At 49.8% G+C, this 20,749-nt stretch overlaps 1 protein-coding gene and 1 long non-coding RNA gene across 3 annotated transcripts in view; one reads left to right on the top strand and one right to left on the bottom strand.

Annotated features, from left to right (window-relative positions):
* Positions 1 to 2,171: 2,171 nt before the first annotated feature.
* On the bottom strand, positions 2,172 to 5,230 carry LOC116757451. Of its 2 annotated transcripts, XR_004350975.1 has the most exons (4): positions 5,178 to 5,230; positions 4,532 to 4,794; positions 4,213 to 4,329; positions 2,172 to 4,077 (listed from the first exon to the last, which is right to left on the bottom strand). It is a non-coding gene; the product is annotated as an uncharacterized LOC116757451 (long non-coding RNA). The 2 variants fall into 2 exon arrangements; XR_004350974.1 differs by having other exon boundaries at positions 2,172 to 4,329.
* The window catches only part of STX3 (syntaxin 3), a 41,831-nt gene continuing 25,956 nt past the window's right edge, over positions 4,875 to 20,749 (top strand). The window contains 1 exon segment of the mRNA XM_032639016.1: positions 4,875 to 5,233. Within this exon segment, the coding sequence (XP_032494907.1) occupies positions 5,204 to 5,233 (30 nt within the window). The 5' untranslated portion in view covers positions 4,875 to 5,203.

Below are 20,749 nucleotides of genomic sequence, written 5' to 3' on the forward strand. Positions count from 1 at the left end.
CGGTCTTCACCCCCTTGTGTAATCTCCTGGCCTTGAGTGTGGGCTGAACCTAGGGCTTCTCTTTTAATCGATACAGTATGGCAAAAGTGATGTCACAGCCGAGACTAGGTTACAAAAACACTTTGGCTTTTCTCTCTCTTTCTCTATCCCTCTCACCTGCTTGGGCTGATGGAATTCAGCTGCCATGTTGTGAGCTGCCCTATGAAGAGACCCACGGGGTGAAGTACAGCCCTTGAAGAACTGAATCCTGCTGGCAACCATGTGAGTGACTTCGGAAGCAGATCCTTTCCCAGTCAAGCCATGAGATGAGACGCAGCCTCCAGCCAACACCTTAACTGCAGTGAGGCAGGGGCACCCAGCGAAACTGCACCTGGATTCCTGAATCACAGAAACCAGAGGGTAATGTTGTTTCAAGCTGTTTTAGGGCAATTTGTTATGCGGCGATAGATAACTAATACAAACTGTAAGGGGGTGAAAACTACAAGTCAGGAAGTGTATTCTCCATCCTCCCTGCAGTGGGGAAGAATTGCTGTGGGGAACAGAAAGGACCTTCCCCTTCAATTTTCTAGCTCCTTTATCTCTTTCTATTGAACACTGCACCCTGGGGACACTGCCTCCAGGTACAATAGCCAGAAGGTGGTCTCACCTGTTCCTCAGCAGGCCCTGAGGGTCAAGGGGGGGTAAGGCTCAGTGTTTATTTTCCAGTGGGAAAGAAACAGGCTTAGAGGAAAGGGAGAGAGAGGGAAGCGGAGCCCCAAACCCCAGGATCCTCTATTTGGTTTGTTTGTAAAGGTGAAATTAAGTGTTGGCTGACTTCTCTATAGCCAAAATGCAAACACTTGATTTAATCTTGCTATATTTGTTTAGTGGGGAAACAGCTACACACTAGACATGGTGGGAAACTAAGCACCCTGGTAGAGCAGAAAAATAAAAATACATCAGAGAGGAGGGGGATCCTACTAAGCCTGGAGCCTTAAGTCACTGTCTGTACGTGGAGACCTTACAGTCCACTTGGGCTCAATGTCAGTCTTCCTCACCAGCCCATGGCCTCTCCTCACCCAGGTCCCTTGTCCCTCAGTAACTTGACTTTCTTCAGTTTATTTTACACAACTAGCTGCTGCAATCCAGACTTCTGCCTGTCAAGGAAGAGCAAATATTAATAGAAAATGAACAAAATAGGGTTCATACCTAACAGGAGTTTTTTAAAAAAGGCTTGAAGTCTGTGACAACTCCCTTCGAATAGAAAGTCATAAGAAGAGAACTCTACTGATGCTTCCCTCCCTGGGTTCCTGGACTCCACGTGCAGTTAAGAGCGCTCTTTATGCTGTTTTCAATGTGTAAAAAGGTTAAGGAAAATCAAATGGTCATTTCTGTTATGGCCACATAGGCTAACCAAAAAGTCATTTTTTTTTTTTCCCCTTCATGGAAACATCCTCTCCTGGGAAACCAAATTTCTTTTTTGTTTCCTAGTTTTATTGAAATATATATTGACATATAACATTGCATTAGTTTAAGGTATGCAATGTAATGATTTTTTTGTGTGTGTGCGGTACGCGGCCCTCTCACTGTTGTGGCCTCTCCCGTTGCGGAGCACAGGCTCTGGACGCACAGGCTCAGCGGCCATGGCTCACGGGCCCAGCCACTCCGCAGCATGCGGGATCTTCCCGGACCGGCGCGTCCCCTGCATCGGCAGGCAGACCCTCAACCACTGCGCCACCAGGGAAGCCCACGTAATGATTTTTTTAAAAAAAGTATTCATGTATAGTTGATTTATAATGTGTTAGTTTCAGGTGTACAGCAAAGTAATTCAGTTATACATATACAGATGCCAATTCCTTTTCAGATTCTTTTCCCATATAGGTTACCACTGAATATAGAGTTCCCTGTGCTATACAGTAGGTCCTTGTTGGTTATCTATCTTCTATATAGTAGTGTGTGTATGTTAATCCCAAAATGATCACCACAGTATATCCATCACCTCACATAGTTACAACTTTGGGGTTTTTTTTTGGTTTTTTTTGTTGTTGTTTTTTGCGATACGCGGGCCTCTCACTGCTGTGGCCTCTCCCGTTGTGGAGCACAGGCTCCGGATGCGCAGGCTCAGCGGCCATGGCTCACGGGCCCAGCCGCTCTGCGGCATGTGGGATCTTCCCAGACTGGGCCACGAACCCGTGTCCCCTCAACCACTGCGCCACCAGGGAAGCCCACAACTTTGTTTTGATAAGAACTTTTTTTCCCCAGCATCATAATTTAATGAAGGGAGCATATTCATTGTAGAGAACTGTAGAGAATATATTGATGGTTGTAAATGTGACTCCTCGTTACAGCCTTAAAATTTTGGAAAGACCAAAGCACAAAGATGTCAATTATATATCCAAACTACAGGTACAAAACAAGTACATGTATTTTCCATGCTCCAAAACTGAGTACACACTGTACTGTCATAGGGAAGGGGGTTACCAATGAAGACCTGACAATAAAGTACTCAAGACTGATATACCAAAATAAAATACAAAATAGGAGTTTATAAAAACAAGTTTGACAATAGCAGAGAGGACCCTTGATAAGAACTTTTAGGATCTATTCTGTTAGCAACTCCAAATATACAATACAGTATTATTAACTATAGTCACCATGCTGTACATTACATCCCCGGGACTTACTTTTTTTTATAATTTGAAGTTTGTACCTTTCGACTCCCTTCACCCATTTTGCTCCCCGCCCCCCATCTCTGGCAATCATCTGTTCCCTGTATCTATGAGTTTGAGGAAACCAAATTCTGATTACCTAGTAAATGTATTTTCTAAGGGATACGGAATCATTCAAAACAAGATATCCACAAATGAAAATAAAGAACGTATGATGTTCTTGATCTTGAAAAGTTCGAGAATCACTAGTTTTGATCAGCCTCCTTACCACACAGATGAGAGAATAGATTGTGCGATGTCAAGTGACAGCTGTTTTGTGGCAGAAACTGTGTCTAGAACTCAGTCCTCTTGGCTATGTGTCAGCATTCTGTGGCCCCATAGCTACTGTCCCTTCATGGAAAGCCTGTCTTGTGAAACACAGATTAAATTTCTTAAATGTTTGGACAAAGGCGAAGAGCAAGAAACAGTGGTGGAAGTTATAGGAAGGAGAATTTTTGTTTCATATAACAAAACACTTCTAAACAACAGTTGGAACTGTTCCACCAGAGAAGATGCTTGAGTGTTTGAAAAAACTGAAAAAATTAAAATGCCTTCAGGCAGAGGCTCAATGGCCATCCTTGATCATTTCCTGTGGTCCTTTTCAGACGTCTAATGTAAAGAGTTGTTCACATATCTGTCTCCTCAGAAGACTCTCTTTTCCTGAAGCGCGGAAACTTAGCTATACCCATTAACAAAAATTTGTTAAGGAAAGGAGGTGGAGTGCGATTTCTGATTAGCTTACCGTTTCCATTTCTGACCACCAGGGGGCGCAGAAGCCTTCCCTTTACCAAAGACTGGCAATTAATTCACCTAGCGAGCGCCTGGGGTAGAAGGAAGTGTGCAGGACTAGAGCGAGGATTACAGACCACATCTTCATGGGAGGGGATGAAGTCAGCGCGGAGCAAGCGCTAAGATTGCAGAACAGGGCAAAGTTCTGTTAGAATTACGAAAATATTTACAGCCCTTTTAAAAAATATTTATTTATTTAATTTTGGCTGCGTTGGGTCTTCGTTGCTGCGCGCGCGGGCTTTCTCGAGTTGCGGTGGTTGGGGGCTGCTCTTCGTTGTGGTGCACGGGCTTCTCATTGCGGTGGCTGCTTCCCTCGTTGTGGTCTTAAGTAGCTGTAGCGCGAGGGCTCTAGAGCGCAGGCTCAGTAGTTGTGGCGCACGGGCTTAGCTGCTCCGTGGCATATGGGATCTTCCCGGACCAGGGCTCGAACCCGTGTCCCCTGCACTGGCAGGCGGATTCTTAACCACTGCACCACCAGGGAAGTCCTACAGCCCTTTAATCTGGATGCATAGCTCAGATTCTTTCCCTGATTTGAGGATTGAATCTTAGGCCTGTCAGTCCTATTTATTGAGCTCCACTCCATATCTGCTGGATATGTCATCTGTTCCCAAGAAGGAAGATAAATAGGGAAGAGGGAAGAGAGGGTGGAGGTGTGGGGCCGGGGAGGGGAGAAAGACGGAGGGGCAGTGCGAAGAAACCGCCTACTTTTCAGAAAGTGGGATCAGGTACTACTCACCTAGGGGATCAGGTAGGAAAGCTTAAGCTTTCCAATTCACACATCCTCCTCTTACAGCTCTGCTCCACGGGTGACGAATCAGTCATTCCTCCTCTGTCAACAAGGCCCCACAGCAAACTGGGAAGTGGGTAATATCTCTGATTTATAGATACAGAAACGGAGTCCCCTAGAGAAACAATAACTTGCCAAAGGTATACACTTTGTTAGTGGCAGGTGTTCTGATTTCATCATTGAACTGCTTGCATTTCTCTTAAGGATCCCCACTGCCAACATCATAAAATCCAAATTCTTCGTCCCAGCCTTCCCCACCCCGCCTCACCTCCAGTTATTTCCACGAGGAACACACTCTTTCAGCTCCAGCACGCAGTCCCCCGGACCGTGAGCGTTCCTTTACTTAGAATGCCCTTCCTCCAGGCAGAATTAATTGCTCTCTCTCTCCCACCTGTTATGGCACGAATCACGTTGTCTTAGAGTTCCTCGTGTACGGGATGTTGGCGCCGCCTAGCAATGAATCAGTCTGTTGAGGACTGGATCCTAGCACAGAGCCCGGCACAGGTAGTGAATGGCTGTTGAATGGAAAGGCTGGAATTGAGGTCAGACAGACCCACTCGCGGCGGGATCTCCCATTGCTGCTCCATCGGGGGACCCGGAGCTACGGGAGGTGGAGTGAGAGGCGTGGAGGGTGGCCGGGCGGCGGCGGGGCACTGGCCCTTTAAGGAGGAGCGCGGGGCGCGGCCCAGGTAAGGGGCGGGTCCGCCGGGCGGATCAGCGCTGCGCGCCGGCGCCGGCCTGGGAGCCGGATTTGGAGTACGCGGCGCCGGCTGGGCCGGAGAGGGCGGCGCGGCGGAACCTCCTGTGGCCTCGGACGCTCCTTCTCGCCCGCGGCCGCCGCCCGCCTCCGCCTGCTCCTCCGTCCTGGCCGGGCCCGGCCGCTACTTCCGGCCGCTCACCTGGGACGCGCTCACCTGCCTCCGGGCGCCTGGGCACCAGGATGAAGGACCGGCTGGAGCAGCTGAAGGCCGTGAGTCCCGCCGCACCCGGGAACCGGGCGGGCCGGGGGCTGCGGGGGTGGAGCTGCGCGGGAGAGGGTCTTCCCTCGCTCCCCCACATCGAGGCTGGGCGGGGGGAGTGCGGGGCGGGCACAAGGCCTGTCCTCCCCAAGCCCCAGACGCACCCACCCCTCCTCTCTGGGGTCATGTGCCGGTGATTCATCCCTAGGCTGCAATTTCCCTGGTTGCCTCTAGTCTCCGCCCCCCACCCCAAGCTGGACAGCATCAGTCTAGAGGTGGGATCCGCGGGAGGTGGTGGGTGCTTGGGTCCAGCGGGGCTCTCTGTGAGGTCAAGGGTCACTCACCACCTGCCCAATGCTGCCTGGCACTGTGCCCAGGACCCGCCTCCTCCCACGCTCCTCCTCGTTCCTCTCCTGGGGGACGCTAAGACAACTGCCCTCGCCCCCGGAGAGCAGCTCTAGTGGGTGACCTCCCGAGCTGTGAGCTGGTCACGTGCCTGGATGGGTGGGGGGGGCAGCTCTTCACCACCCAGCTGTCTGTAATTATTAATTCCTCCCTCCCACGCCCACCCCCATCCTTGGGACAGCTGTGGTCAGGGCCAAGGATCTGATGGTAGATCGTTTCCGGCTCTGCTGCACAAAAGATGTAAGACCTTAGGCTACGTACTCTTTTGAGCCTGTTTCCTTATCTGTCAAAGGGAGATTGATATGCCTTAGAGATTTGTTATGAGATCAAATGATATAATGGGGCTTAGTATAGAGAAGTGTTAAAGCATGGGTTAAGTCCAACATTCATTGATTCATTGAACAAATAATTATTGAGTGTATTCTGTGGGGCAGGCCCAGTGCTAAGCCCCGGGGATTGGGTGACTCAGGCTCTGTCTTAACGGAATTTAAAATGTAGCCCGTGATAGAAGGTAGTCCATCTACTTGGGAGCTTGTCAGAAGCGCAGAAGCTTAGGCCTCAGTCTGGACCTATGGAATCAGAAGTTGATTATTCATAAGTCTCCCCGGGTGACCATGAGCACATTGAAGGCTGGGGAGCAGGGGACTGGATAGAACTGGGTTTGCCTCCTGGCTCCACTACTTACCAGCCATCCCGTACTTAACCCTGGAGCCGAAGTTATGTCATATTTCAAATGGGTAGTTGTGAGGACTAAACCCAAGAGAGTGTGCAGAGCCCTCTGTACGGCGCCTGGCACATACAGGACTAAGCAACGGTAAATCTTAGCTCATCACTGCGAAAGCTCTTCGGAAAAATAAAGCGTCGTACAAGTGTGAGGGGCTTCTGGGCTGATGTCACAGTTATTTTTCTTTCTCCTCCGTTGTCTTGGCTGAGACCTTTTTGACCCTCTCACCTGCTCTAGGTCGTAGGGCTGCGGAGGAGGCCGGGGTGATGGGGAAGTGACGGAGGCCAAGGGGCAGCCACCGATGGTGGGAGTGAGCCTCCCAGCCTCCTACTTGCTCATTGTCATCTGAGCCTCATAACATCCCGTGTACTGTCAGGGCAGAATTGATTGCCTCTGTTTTTAAAGGTGAGGAAACTAGAGCTCAGACTGGGAAGGAGGGATGCCCCAGGTCACAGAGCTGGTGAGGGCTCAGCGGGGGGAGGAACCCAGGCTGCTGACCCCTCTTGCCCTGGAGCACGCTGACTGGGGCGGCAGAAAGGGAAGAAGAGTGTGGTTTTAGAGATCTTCCTGGAGCGCGCAGCAGGCAGTCCCAAAGCAATGCAGAACTGGACAGCAGGCGGAGGTGGCGCCCTTCCTTACGTTAGGAAGTCCATTCCATGTCCAGCTTGTGGGGTCTTGTTCCCCGACCAGGGATGGAACCTGTGCTCTCGGCAGTGAGAGCGTGGAGTCCTAATCACTGCACCGCCAGGGAAGTCCCTCCCACGGCCCTTTCAACGGCCATTGCCAACAAACAGCACAGAGCCTTAACTGAGCTTTGAGTTCCAAGTATAAATTCACTTTGCCGAGGAACCCAAGCAAGTCCCTTTGCTTTTCCAATCCTCACTGTTACCTTCTATAAAATGGAGCTAATGCTGTGTTTCTCCCTTTCCCTCTTGGGGATGTGGTGGAAGTGAGATTGTAGACGGCGCCGTTATGATGGCAGTGCTGTTCTGACATCACAGGTGCTGTTCCAGCCTTGTGGAGCAGGGGGATGGGTGGTAACACTGTGCTAGAGGCCCTGGCTGTGGGTTCAAAGGATTCCAATTGTGGCTTTGCCCTTTAAGAGCTGTGTTCCTTGGTGTCACTTTACCTCTCTGCTCCTCCAATCCCCCTTTGGAAAGCAAGGAGTTTGGTTGATCTCAGAAGCCCCTTCTGGCAATATTAACGTTTTTCTTGAAGACTGTTTGTTGTTAAGGTTTAGATGGCTTTTGGCTTCTGGCCCACCTCTGCTAACCAGCCCCTCCTTCGCCTGGGAGAGAGACACCCCCGCCCCCACCCCCACCCCAGCAACAAGATAACCATCTTGTCTCTCGATTCCTTTTATCAACGTTTGCTAACTGCATGAAACCAATTTTACCCTGAGCCTGGTGCAATCTCTGCTGTGGGGCTTTTTCTAAACTCTGGGGGAGGCGAGGCATTAACTGCCTCCAGATAGCTGGAGAGCTGTCACGTGCAGGGGATCAGCTCTGCTCCGGGTAGATAGGAGAAGACGTGGAGAGTGAAGAGGCGAGGCTGATGGGCAGACATGAGGGCTCTGTAGGAAGCATTTTTGGTAGTCAGAGCTGCCTGAGGATGGGCTGGGATGGCAGGACATGGGAGGGAGGCAAGAAGCTTGTTGGGATGTTACATGTTGCAGGAATCTGAGTGTTCTTGGAGGGGAGGGGAAGCACATGAGATTCAAGGCCTCCATCAACTCTGAGGATGTGTGTTTCTAGAGATGCTTCATTGTGAGCCTGTCCCAAGCACTGGGAGGCTCTGAAGTCCATAGGGCGGAGGTCTTAGAGTTACTCCTCTAAAGTGGGTCATCGTACCCTCCCTATAGGGTCACTGAGGGTGAAACGAGATAATCCGTGATAATCACCCACCACAGTAAATTCGGGTTCCCCAAACTTGACCTGCTGGGAGCAGCATCCACACAGAAGGGCACCCCTTCCTGAGGCTACAGTCACAAGCCTTGACTTATCTTATCTCTTGCATGGCTCCTCCTGGCTGGCCATCCCAGCAGCCTGCCCTTTCAGGGACATCAGACAGGCTTGCCAGGAATGTGCGGTGCCTCTACACTCAGCCTGTCTCATAAGGCATTTCTTCCTGATTTCTCACCAGCTGAACTTTGGATCCGCTGAGTCTAGACAATTCCCATGTAGGAACCTCTTGCCTGGCCCTCTTTTCATTCAGCAAATGTTTACGGAGGGGCTTCCCTGGTGGCGCAGTGGTTAAGAATCCGCCCGCCAGTGCAGGGGACACGGGTTTGAGCCCTGGTCCGGGAAGATCCCACATGCTGCGGAGCAACTAAGCCCCTGTGCCACAACTACTGAGCCCGCGAGCCACAACTACTGAGCCCGCGTGCCACAACTACTGAAGCCCGTGCGCCTAGAGCCCGTGCTCTGCAACAAGAGAAGCCACCGCAATGAGAAGCCTGTGCACCGCAACAAGGAGTGACCCCCACTCGCTGCAACTGGAGAAAGCCGGTGCGCAGCAACAAAGACCCAACGCAGCCAAAAAAAAAAAAAAAAAACCCAAGCAAAAAATACGAGCGCCTACTATGTCCTAAGCCTTCTGATAGGTGCCGGGGGGATGGTAGTGAACACATACTCCTGGGCCTTAGGGAGGTCACAGTCAGCTAGGGAGACACACAAGAAACAGACACAGTGTCCCATCCTTGGGACAGAAGCAGCCGCAGGAAGACCCTATTGGCCAGCCCCTGGGAACAGGGCACTGGGACCTGGGGGCTCTTCCCAGAAGAAGCGAGGCTCCTGTTCAAGTTCATGTTAAGGCTGAAATCTAATTCCTTCAGGCATGGGGAGTCTCCTAAGAAGAAAGGCAAGGATCCTGGATTTTCTCACCCGTTCTCCCGTTGGCGAGTGCTTCACACAGACAGCATGATCGGTGCTTTTTGACCTCTGCGTGCCTAGTCTCCTGCTGGCCATCCTGTTAGGCAGAGTCATTTAATTTTTTTGGCCACGCCGCACGGCTTGTGGGATCTTAGCTCCCTGACCACGGAGCGAACCCGGGCCGCGGCAGTGAAAGCACCGAGTCCTAACCACTGGACCGCCAGGGAATTCTAGGCAGAGTTCTTATACAAAGTCCTGGTCTGAAAGAATACATGGTCATATAGGGAAAACAAAGGGGTATATTCCATGAAAAGAGAACCCCCAACTTCAGAGGTAGATAATGCTCATAGAGAAGCTGTGATGTATGGAATGGAGGGCAAGGACTTTGGATCCCTGCGGAGGTTGATCTGTAGAGACCTGGAAACATCTTGGGGTTTGCTGGTTCCTCCACAGCCAGCGCCAATAAGGACACGCTAATGAAATCAACCACCTGAGGCCCTAAAGACCAGACTGACCTTTTCACTCTTTCTGTTCTGTCTTGTGTCTTACTGCATCTTAAATGGCTTGTCCTGGGCCTCCTTCTCCATTTGAAGTTCCCCCATTTGAGTTCCTCAGGAGCACGGTTATAGTATAACCATCAGAGACATGGAGCTGTACGTCCCCTTTAGAGCTTAATTCCTTCCAAGACTATTTAATGAGCCCCTACTACGTGCCAGGTGCTTTGGATCACGGCCAGGTTGTAACACCCTGCCTGGAGACTCTCTCCATTGAGATTCCATCCTTTGGTGATAAGATTGCTAACTGGTCCGTGGTTCCTTCCTCACTTTCTCCGTCTCCCTGGCAGGATTCATCCCCTGGGAGAGCTGTTCTGCCATGAGCAGGGCTGAGATGAGAGTGATAGGGATTGAGTAGGGATTACAGACCCATCAGCCAGAAGCCAGAGAGAAAATGCTTGGCTGAGAGCTGGGGATTAGTGTTATTTTTATTCCTGGGAGGGGAGTGGGGAGGCCGGGGATGGGGGGGCTGGCGAGAGCCTGGGAAGAAACAATTGTTCATGTTGTTTTCTCTCCCTTCAAGGCTCCTTCAAAATTCCTGCCCATCTTCCAAAACTCACTTTACAGGTAATGCTCCCTAAACGCAGCCTAGAATATGCCCCCTCCATGCCGGCAGCCCTCATGGGCTGCATGTTGCTTTGACACTTCTGTTAAGTCAGCGGGGTTTTTTCTTACCATGAAGTGGGCTTGAAGCCACCTTCCATCTGCTCTTTATGGGTTGGACTCTTTTGCCTTCTAGGTCCCATTGTCTTTAAGATCGATGGCTCTATTACTTGTTGGTGTCACCGTATCAACTGCAGTAACAATGGTCATTTATTGAGCTGCTACTTACTGTCGGAAAGGACTTGTGTTCGGTGGCTTACACACCTTGTCTCTAATCCTCTGAACTCCACAAGGCAAGATGGTGTTATATATTATTGCCAGTTTACAACTAAGGGAATTGAGGCTCAGCCTGGATTGAGAGTCCCCAGCTGGGAAGTGGTGAGATCAAGAATTGAACAAGTCTGTCTTGCTTATTTATATCACCCTACACTGTATATAATCATCTCCCCAACTACACTGTATGCCCTTGATGCGGTGGCTGATGGGACGTTCTTCTGGGGTCCTAGGGCCAGCACTCTGCATGGTAGTCCCCTAGTAAACACTTGTCCATTGACTGACTGATCAACAGCACCTTGGCCCTTACACACCCCGGATTCATCACTAGGACTTTCCGTCCTCTCTGGGTTGGTGCAACTTTACCTGCTTGAAGTGCGGCGTTTACTCAGGGAACCCATGAATTTGCTAACGAAGCCAGAGGTCATTGTTCTGTCCTCCGCGATGAGGATGGATGAGTTCCAAGGCTCCTAGCTGTACCCCAGCCCAACACCTCACGGAGGGTTGCCCCTTTTCAGCAAGACCGTGAAGGAGAAGATGTGGATACCACGGTGAAAATCTAGCAATCTCGTTCTTCCCCTGGAAAATCTTATATGTCCCTCAAGGCTCAGTTCCAGTGTCATCGCTGCAAGGACGCTTCCAGATCTGGCATTCACCAGGCCTTCCCTGGGCTTCCACAAATCTTTATTTTTGTCGATACGTAAAAGCAGCCACGTAATGTTATGTTAAATCCTCCTCTCTCAGAGACACACCTCATTCCCCCTGTGTTTTCATTTCCCAGCCCACAGCTCAGAAAGCTGTAAACCTTGCTGTCCAGTGGATGAACGGGGATATTCTACAAATGAACTTGCTGGGAGATTCTGTAGTCCCGAGGGGCCTTACCTCCAGCCTTTTACATTAGGCCCCTTTGTAGCTTCCTCCCCTCATCACTGTCTCCCCTGTTAGGTCAGCCTGTTTTCTGGCCTTGGGCCGTGTCCATGGCAACATTCTCCTGTCTCCATCTGGAGACGTGAGTAAGGTTCAGCCCCCACCCAAAGAGATTAGTAGAACATATACTATCTGGGTATGTTTAGCTGCCTGGGTCAGGGCAACTGCGGTACAGCAGCAAGATTGCTTTTTTTAGAAATAAACGTTTTATTCTAGACTATTGCTTTTTTTAGAAATAAACGTTTTATTCTAGACTAATTTTAGATTTACAGAAAGGTTACAAGGATAGTACAGAGAGTTCCTGTCTCCTGGGTTTCCTCCATTGTTAATATCTCAAGTTATGATGGTACCTTTGTCGAAACTGAGAGACTGACCTTGGTACATTGCTATTCACTAAACTCTAGACTTTATTTAGATTCCACTTGTTTTCCCATGGATGTCCCTTTTTCTGATCTAGGATCCCACCCAAGATAATGCATTTCATTGAGCTGTCATGTTTCTTCAGCGTCCTCTGAGCTGTGACAGTTTCTCAGTCTTTCCTCATTTTTCACGACCTCTCTGGTACAGCATCTGTGTTTTAGTGCTTTGGATGTTTGCGCCGGGGGGGGGGGTGGTGGTGGAGGGGGGGGCGCTGCAGGCTACAGCTGGGGGTGGGGTTTGCTGTTAAGAGGCATCCCTCCATGGTGGTGGAGACCAAGGGCTCTGCAGCAAACTGCCTGGGCTCTCCTCCCGGCTCTGGCACTCGCTGTCTGCATGGTCTTGGGGAGGTTGCTTGCATCCTTATGCTTTATAGTTTTCTCAGCTGTAAGGTGGGGAGGGTCCCCAGAAGATTCTTTTTTTTTTTTTTTTTTTGTGGTACGCGGGCCGTTGCGGAGCACAGGCTCCGGATGCACGGGCTCAGCGGCCATGGTTCACGGGCCCAGCCGCTCTGCGGCCTGCGGGATCCTCCCAAGCCGGGGCACGAACCCGTGTCCCCGGCATCGGCAGGCGGACTGTCAACCACTGTGCCACCAGGGAAGCCCCCCAGAAGATTCTTGTAGAGATTAAATGCCTTGGTAAATAAATATAAGGCACATATCTTAGAACCCTCATCCCAGGTGGTGCTCAGTAACTGTTAGGTATTATAACTACTAGTGAAGCTCTAGGAGGATCATTAGGGCGAGGGGCCTGTGGGGCAGAGGCTGAGGATGGACTAGAGAAGACACTGAGCTCCTTTCTCCTTCTTGTATCCTTGGCAACTGGATACTGTGGGGTGCTGAGGGGGCAGTGGTGGGTGGGAGGAGGGGGCGGAAGTCAGGAAAAAGTGGAGAAGGCTACGGTAGGGGAGGAAGCAGAAGAGGGTAACCTTTGAATCTCCTTGAATGCCCCTGGGGTGAGAGGGAAAGCAGGAAAAGGTGTGGTCTTCTCACCCCAGATGGACTTCCTGTAGGTATCCTTTGCGTAAATCCATGCAACCTTCAAAATTTCCCCGAGAAGTCACCTTTGCATCCATTTTCTAATACCTCCCCCTTCCCTGGGCTCCGCCTTGAATTCAGGTGACGTGGTGTGCTCCATCTTCTCCTGGGTGTACAATTCCTTGTGCTAAGTGCTGTCATCATTTACCACATGGCATTGCAATGACCTGTGTGCCTGTCTGCCTCCCATTTGAGACCATGAGGTCCCGAAGGGCAGGGGGTGCTGAGTTTGGTCTGTGTTTCTCCAGCGTTCTGTACTATTGCTTGGGAAATGATAGATGTTCAATAAATACTGTTGGCTGAGTAGATGGACAGATGGATCTGTTATTGTGGACGGGACCTTGTAGTGAGTGAGAAGGAGAATGTAGTAGGCGAGGTGGTTGGTTATGAGAGCCCACGATCCTTCTTTAAAATAACCCACTGTGGGGCTTCCCTGGTGGTGCAGTGGTTGAGAGTCCGCCTGCCGATGCAGGGGACACGGGTTCGTGCCCCGGTCCGGGAAGATCCCACATGCCGCGGAGCGGCTGGGCCCGTGAGCCATGGCCGCTGAGCCTGCGCATCTGGAGCACAGCTCCGCAACGGGAGAGGCCACAACAGTGAGAGGCCTGCGTACTGCAAAAAAAAAAAAAAAAAAAAAAAAAACCCTCTGTGAACACTGGGTTGGACCAAGCAGGGTTCCAGCCCTGGCTTTGTTCCTTACTAGCCCTGTGATTCTGGATGAATTAACCTCCCTAGCCACAGATTACTCATCAGTATAGACAACATCTGCCCGCAGGGCATTTTTGTTTTGTTTTTCCTCCTTCCTCTCTTTAGATGAACTTCCATCCCTTTTCCCTGCTCCTTCTCTAGACCTAGCTCAGGTCCTGAGAAACAAAAGCAGAGGAATTAACACGGCATGTGGGGATGAAACTTTGATGATTTTTGTATCCAACAAATGGAATGCAAGATCTTTTCAAGCACACATAGAAGATTAAAAAATACCATGTATTAAGACATAAATAAAATGTCAAATTCCACAAAATGTTAAGTCATATAGGCCATGCTCCCTGATGTTGATATAATAAAATTAGAAATTAACAATACAATCACGGTCCTCCCCAGGTTTACCCACTTTGGAAATTTAAAACCACCTTTTAAAATAACACTTGGGGGCTTCCCTGGTGGCGCAGTGGTTGAGAGACCGCCTGCCGATGCAGGGGACGCGGGTTCGTGCCCCGGTCCGGGAAGATCCCACATGCCGCGGAACGGCTGGGGCCGTGAGCCATGGCCGCTGAGCCTGCGTGTCCGGAGCCTGTGCTCCGCAGAAGGGAGAGGCCACAGCAGTGAGAGGCCCGCGTACCACAAAAAAAAAATAAAAAATAAAATAACAGTTGGGTTCAAAAGAAACCAAAATGGAAATGACAAAGTATTTAGAAATGAATGATAATGAGAGTAGTAAAGGTCAAAATATGTGAGAACGTTGCAAAAGCAAAATTCAGGAGGAGGTTTATTTCTTTAAATCCGTATAGTAGAGAAATGACTTCATTCAAATAAATGAACTACAGCTTAGCTTGTTCTAAGGGTCCTGCTGCCACCTTCTGAGAATTGGCATTAGAGTCGCAACTTTTGCAGAAACACTTTTTAGAGAAAACTGTCTGCATGGCATGGTCTTGGGAGTTTAATATGTACCCAGCATTGCTCTAAACACTTCACATGCGTTCACTAATTTAATCCTCACGACAGTTCTATGAGCAGATTATTCATGCTACAAACAAGGAAACCGAGGCTCAGAGAGGTTAAGTCACTTGTTTAAGGTCACACAGGTACTTACGTGGCAGAGCTGGGTTTTCAACTCAGGCAGTCAGATATAGCTCCACATACCTGCACATTCATGGGATTATATGCACTGCTGTCTTTTTCATTCATGCATATAGATTAGATCAATTTAGTTGTACTGACATTGCAGCATCCCCTGAAATAAGTGAGGGCGTGTTTCTGATCCAGCATGGGAAGGGCATCTTCAGATAGAGTGTAGAGGGTAAGAACTGGGGCTCTGGGCTCCCACACACCTGCTTTTGAATCCTAACTCTGCCACTTATTAGCTGAATCACCTGGGACAAGTTATTTAATCTAATTAAGTAGTTGTCTCAGCTGTCAATGGGGAACGTCCTATTTGTCCCTCATAAGGTTGCCGTGAGAATTAAATAATATGTGTGAAACCACAAGAGTGCCTGCAACAAAATACACATATTATCTGGTGGTATCATTGTTATGGCAGAACGCATGGAGCAGGGCCATCAGGGACTTTGCCTCTTGTTCAGTTGTCCAGCGACTCACTGGCCTTGGGTTTACTCCTCAGTGTCTTCATCTCCAAATGGGGCCAGTTCTTGCCTCAGACTGTTCACCCAGAACATCATCTTGATAAAGTAAAGTGCGAGGCTCACCCAGGGTACCGTTACCGCTTGATTTCCTCTATCGCAGGTGTTAGGGAAGAGGCAGTCGGTGGAAAGGGGAAGCGTTCCCTCTGGGAGGGTTTTGCTGGAAGAGACCACAGTGTAGGAGGGAGAAGGGGCATAGGAGAAAGTCCCTCTGACTCTCAAATGGGGGACAGAGAACACTGAGTGCCTATTCAGAGCTGACACTTCCTCAGAATTTCTGGGCCTTTTTTTTTTTTTTTTTTTGCGGTACGCGGGCCTCTCACTGCTGTGGCCTCTCCCGTTGCGGAGCACAGGCTCCGGACGCGCAGGCTCAGCGGCCATAGCTCATGGGCCCAGCCGCTCCGCGGCACGTGGGATCTTCCCGGACCGGGGCACGAACCCGCGCCCCCTGCATCGGCAGGAGGACTCTCAACCACTGCGCCACCAGGGAAGCCCCTGGCTCTTTTAATTAGAGAAGAGAGACTGGAAAAACCCGATGTTGGGCCGAGGGTGCAAGGGCATGAGTTTGTGTTTGGAATCCTTGGACGTGGTGGTATTTGTCTTTGGGAATACACAGGCCCTCATCCTGGAAGGAGGCTGGTGGGTGAAGTAGGCTGCAGGGACAAGAAAAATCACGCGTCCTTGTCTCTTTGAATCGGATTTATTGGGTGAAGATCTGGGTTTATAAAGAAGAGTTTATAGCCCCAAGCAAAGAGCTATTTACATGTTCAGAGAAGGAGGTGCGGGAATCTGTGCTCACCTGTTCCCACCGGCCACCGTCCTTTAATACCCCACAAGGGGAAGTCAGGACCAGATGCTCCTTCCTAGTCCAGACTGCTGGTCCCATCCTTTCTGTTATTATTTCCTTTGCCCCAAAACTTTCCTGAGGGCTCCTGGGTCTCCCCTTTTGTCCGGGACCCTCTCGTCTTTCTGGGGTCTGACACCTGAGGCAGGGAGGGCATCGGAGAGCCAGTAAATGGTGACCTCTTCATTTGGGATGGCATTTTTTTTTTGTCTCTTTCTTTGTTCCTTCTATCTTGCCGATCTGATTTGTAATGAGCTTTAGGGAATTGCTGATGATTTAAACGTACGTTGCCGCTGTGTTTTAACTTGTAAAGGAGAGAGGGGACCCCCTCTTCTTTCCCTTTTCTTTAGAAGGCATCCATTCATTTACTTTGGTGGTTTTCCAGCTAGCTAAGCTTGCTTCCTCCTTTCTCCCTTCCTATTTTCCTCCCTCCCTCCCTCCCTCCCTCCCTTCCTCCCTTCCTCCCTTCCTCCCTTCCTCCCTTCCTCCCTTCCTCCCTTCTTTCCTTTTTCTCTTGGTAAGAGGCCTCGTTCTGAAAATGAAATCTTATATTCAACCTCAGTGTAAAAAGCAGATGAAAATGAAGCTATGCGGATTGAAGAGGGGGTGCGGGCCAACCTGCTTGACTTCCCCCGGTGGTTTCTTTTTCTTCTTCTTTTTTATACATTTATTTATTTATTTTTGGCTGCATTGGGTCTTCTTTGCTGTGCGCGGGCTTTCTCTAGTTGCGGCGAGCAGGGGCTACTCTTCATTGCGGTGCACGGGATTCTCATTGTAGTTGCACGCAGGCTGTAGGTGCACGGGCTTCAGTAGTTGCAGCACGTGGGCTCCAGTAGTTGTGGCTCGCGGGCTAAGAGTGCAGCCTCAGTAGTTGTGGCGCACGGCTTAGTTGCGCTGTTGGCGTGTGGGATCTTCCCGGACCAGGGCTCGAACCCTTGTCCCCTCCATTGGCAGGCAGATTCTTAACTACTGTGCCACCAGGCAGGTCCCTCCCGGCGTGGTTTCTGAGGCACCCCGGAGGTCTCCTGGGGTTCCACAAAGCCTCATTGGAAAGCTAAGCTCCTTACTTGGTGAGAAAACCAAGGCTTAGTGGAGACAAGTGCTGTCCCCAAGGCCCCCAGCGCCTTTCTCTCAGCCCCACTTTCTGCAGGGCTGGGCTGCTGTGAGTGGGGTGCAGTGGAATTAACAAGGGCTCAGGACCAACAACCAAAGCGTGAGCCGCGACTCTGCACATCAGTAGCTGGGAGGCTGTGAATAAATGAGAACTTCTCTGCCCTGCAGGTTCTCAATGACAGAATTTAGGAGGGGTTCATTGACACAGCGTAAGTGAAGCAACCAGTGTGTGGCGGCCACCTAGCGCCTCCTAGGGGCTCTGCAGGTGGTAACTATTTTTATTAAAGGAGCTGATGAAGAGGGACCCACAGTTGAACAGACTAAGGATGACAGAGAAGGCCCTTGAGAGAAAGGCAGTGAGGTTGAGTGAGAGGAATTGCAGGTTGAGTCCTGGGCCCCTGAACTCTTTCCACTGTGTCCAGAGAGAGAGTCATAGCCCTGGCTGTCCTCACTGAGATTTGGGGTGCATGTGAGGGGTGGGGGGCGGGAGTTGGAGCCCAGATTCGAGCTCAGTGCTGCCTGAGTCATTGGTGGTATCTTCCATCTCTTGGCAGGAGAGGCAGCAGGAGGTCGGGGGAGAGGAAGTGGCTGGTGGGGCTTGTGGTTCTCATGTACGTTCTTTACTGCAGCTGGCGTTGCAGCTACTCTGACGGTCCTATTATCACATGCCTTGATGCTTTGATAAAGATGCCAAAGTTCTCTTCTTGGCTGTGCCCAGTCATGTGGGCTGAAGATAAAGTGCATCACGTGCTCTCCTTGCCCTTGGGGTCCCTGAGGCCTCTCGGTCTGTAAGAGCACGGATGTGTCAGAAGGGAAGGACCCTTGCCCTGGGATCTGGTACATCCCCTTCCGGAGAAGCCTGGTTCCAGCGTCACGCGACTCAGATCACCTGGGGTGATGGCCTCTTTCTGGAATTTTCTGATCTGGACTGAACTCTGTTGCTTTTGTTGCCGTTGTTATTTTATATTTTGGAGGCAGCACGCTACAGTGGGAAAAACTCTGCACGGGAAGATGGGAATCAAGAAATCTGGGTTCTATTCCTGGCTGTTCCAGTAGCTCATTATTTGGTCTTGGGCCTTGGTTTACCCATCTCTTAAGTGAGAGAATTTGATGATCGAAATCTGTAGGGTTGCATTCAGCTCTAAAAGTTCTATATCTCTTTTTTTTTTCTTTCCTGTTTACGGGTACTTAGATCCAGATTAAAGCTATAGAGAAGATGACTTTGCTGGATCTCATGTATGGTTGTTTTATTGAGATGTTATCACGTGCTATTCGTTGTGTAAGGAACTTAAAATTATTATCTTACTTAATCCTCACAAAAGCCCTGGTGGACACTTTTGTTCCTGTTTTGTAGATAAGGAAATTGAAGCTCAGAGATGTTGAGGCCAGTATTTAAGGCTCAATGACTAGCACGAAGTGAAGCCAGTTGTAGAACCCTGGTGGTCCTGATGCTGCAGAATCGATCTTCTTGACTAAGCCTTTGTGTGAGCACTTTCCGCGAAGGAGAACACACGCTTTTAGACATCACGTCTTTACAACTAGGTGATGGGGAAACTGACACTTATTAGGCACTGCTGTTTGCCCTGTGTTGTGCTAGAAGCTTTCCACGTATGAACTCTTCCAAGCCTCGTAAAAGTCATAGAGTGTATGGTGTTATTACCATTTACAGGTAAACTCAGGTCAGTGAGGGACTTGACAGAGGTCTCACAGCCAGTTATTGGTAATAACAGGTTTTGGACCTCGGTTGTGGGTGACCCAAGACTTCTTTTTTCCCAGTTCACATGTCCTCTCACTGGAGGTGGCCCAGGCTGCCCTGTTAGAGCCTGTTCAAAGCCAACATGTGGCCGTCTTGGGTGGGGAATCCCTGTACAAATTCCAGGGGTCTCAAAAGTGCATGTTATGATGGAGGGCTAGTTCAGGACACAGGTGTTCCCAGCTTCCAAAACCTTCCCTTAGTCCATCCCATGACAGCAGCCTCATCCCATTTCCATAGCACGTGTACCTATTTGAAGAAAACTGAGTTGACACCCTCATGTGTGTCTATACACACACATACATGGGATATATCCCCTCAGTGGGGGTCTCTACAAGACCTCCAAAGAGAGGAAACTCAACAAATGGTTGTTAACTCACCTTCCTGGAGGGAGACCAGGTTCCTATTTTCTAGTGAGGATCTCCGAGATCCTTTTTGGGAGATGGAGCTCTCTGGAGGCTGCTGAGAGGCCCAAGTATTGATGATAGTTGATAAAAGGAGCGTTTTATCTCACACTTTAGAAACTGCTGGGTGGATCCAGGCTGCCGGTCTCTGGTAGGGGTTATTTATTCAACTAGAATTGATTAAGTTTCCGTTACATATATAGCGTATGGTAAGTGCTCAGTATACATGCGGAATAAGTTAATTAATGACAAGTACAAGTAATTTTATTTTACTTATTTATTTTTTTTGGCCACTCCCCATGGCTTGTGGGATCTTAGTTCCCCGAGCAGGGATCAAACCCAGGCCCTCAGCAGTGAAAGAGCAGAGTCCTAACCACTGGACCGCCAGGGAATTCCCAAGTACAAGTAATTTTAATTACAAGTGACAGAAGCCGGTTCTGGCTAAATGAATAAAAAACAGCATTACAAGAATACTATTGGACTCATTGAAAGAATGCTGGGGAAGATCTATAGAACTAGCTCTAAGCCAAGGGGTGGGTTAGGGAGGACGGAAACAAGGGTAGCCCTGGGAACCAAGCAGGTATCTCTGTTGGGTGCTGCTATAGGTTGACTCGGCTCTGTTCACTTCACAATTCAAAATCCTCAGGGAGCTTGGATGGTGATTGTTAACCTTCCCAGAATCATGTGGGGAAGGTCGGGGTTATCTTCACAAAGGGAGGTGTTCTGGGCAGGCACACACTCAAAGTATCTTCTCCAGTGGATACATAAGGCAACCCTGACCCTCCAGGAGTTTACAGTCAGTGGGGAAGGGTAGATAAGTGAAGGGATAATTAATAGAGGGCTGAGATCGATGCTGTGGAGGGTTTGCACAAAATGCACTGGGAGCTCAGGGAGGTTTTCAAGTTTGCATGGGGGGTCGGGGAGTGTCAGATCAGGGAGGAGTTTGTTCGAGACTGAGTTTTAAAGGCTCAATAAAATTTTGCCAGCTGGACAAACGCATTTCAGGAAGAAGTCCTTGTGTGACAGTTCAGCAATGTGAAAGAATGGTGTGTCCAGGAAGTGCTAGGAGTTTCCAAGCGCCTGGTCCAGAGATGCATCGTAGAGGGAGAAACGTGGGCGGGACTGGATCTTAAAGGGCCCCGTATGCTCTGTTAGGCTTTGGGACTTGCAATCCTGGGACTTTCAATCCTGAGAACTATCACTGAACGACTTTAAGTGGCAAAAGGACGGGATCAGTCCTAAGTTT

The sequence above is a fragment of the Phocoena sinus genome, chromosome 8, assembly GCF_008692025.1.
Source record: "Phocoena sinus isolate mPhoSin1 chromosome 8, mPhoSin1.pri, whole genome shotgun sequence".
Taxonomy (NCBI): Eukaryota; Metazoa; Chordata; class Mammalia; order Artiodactyla; family Phocoenidae; genus Phocoena; species Phocoena sinus.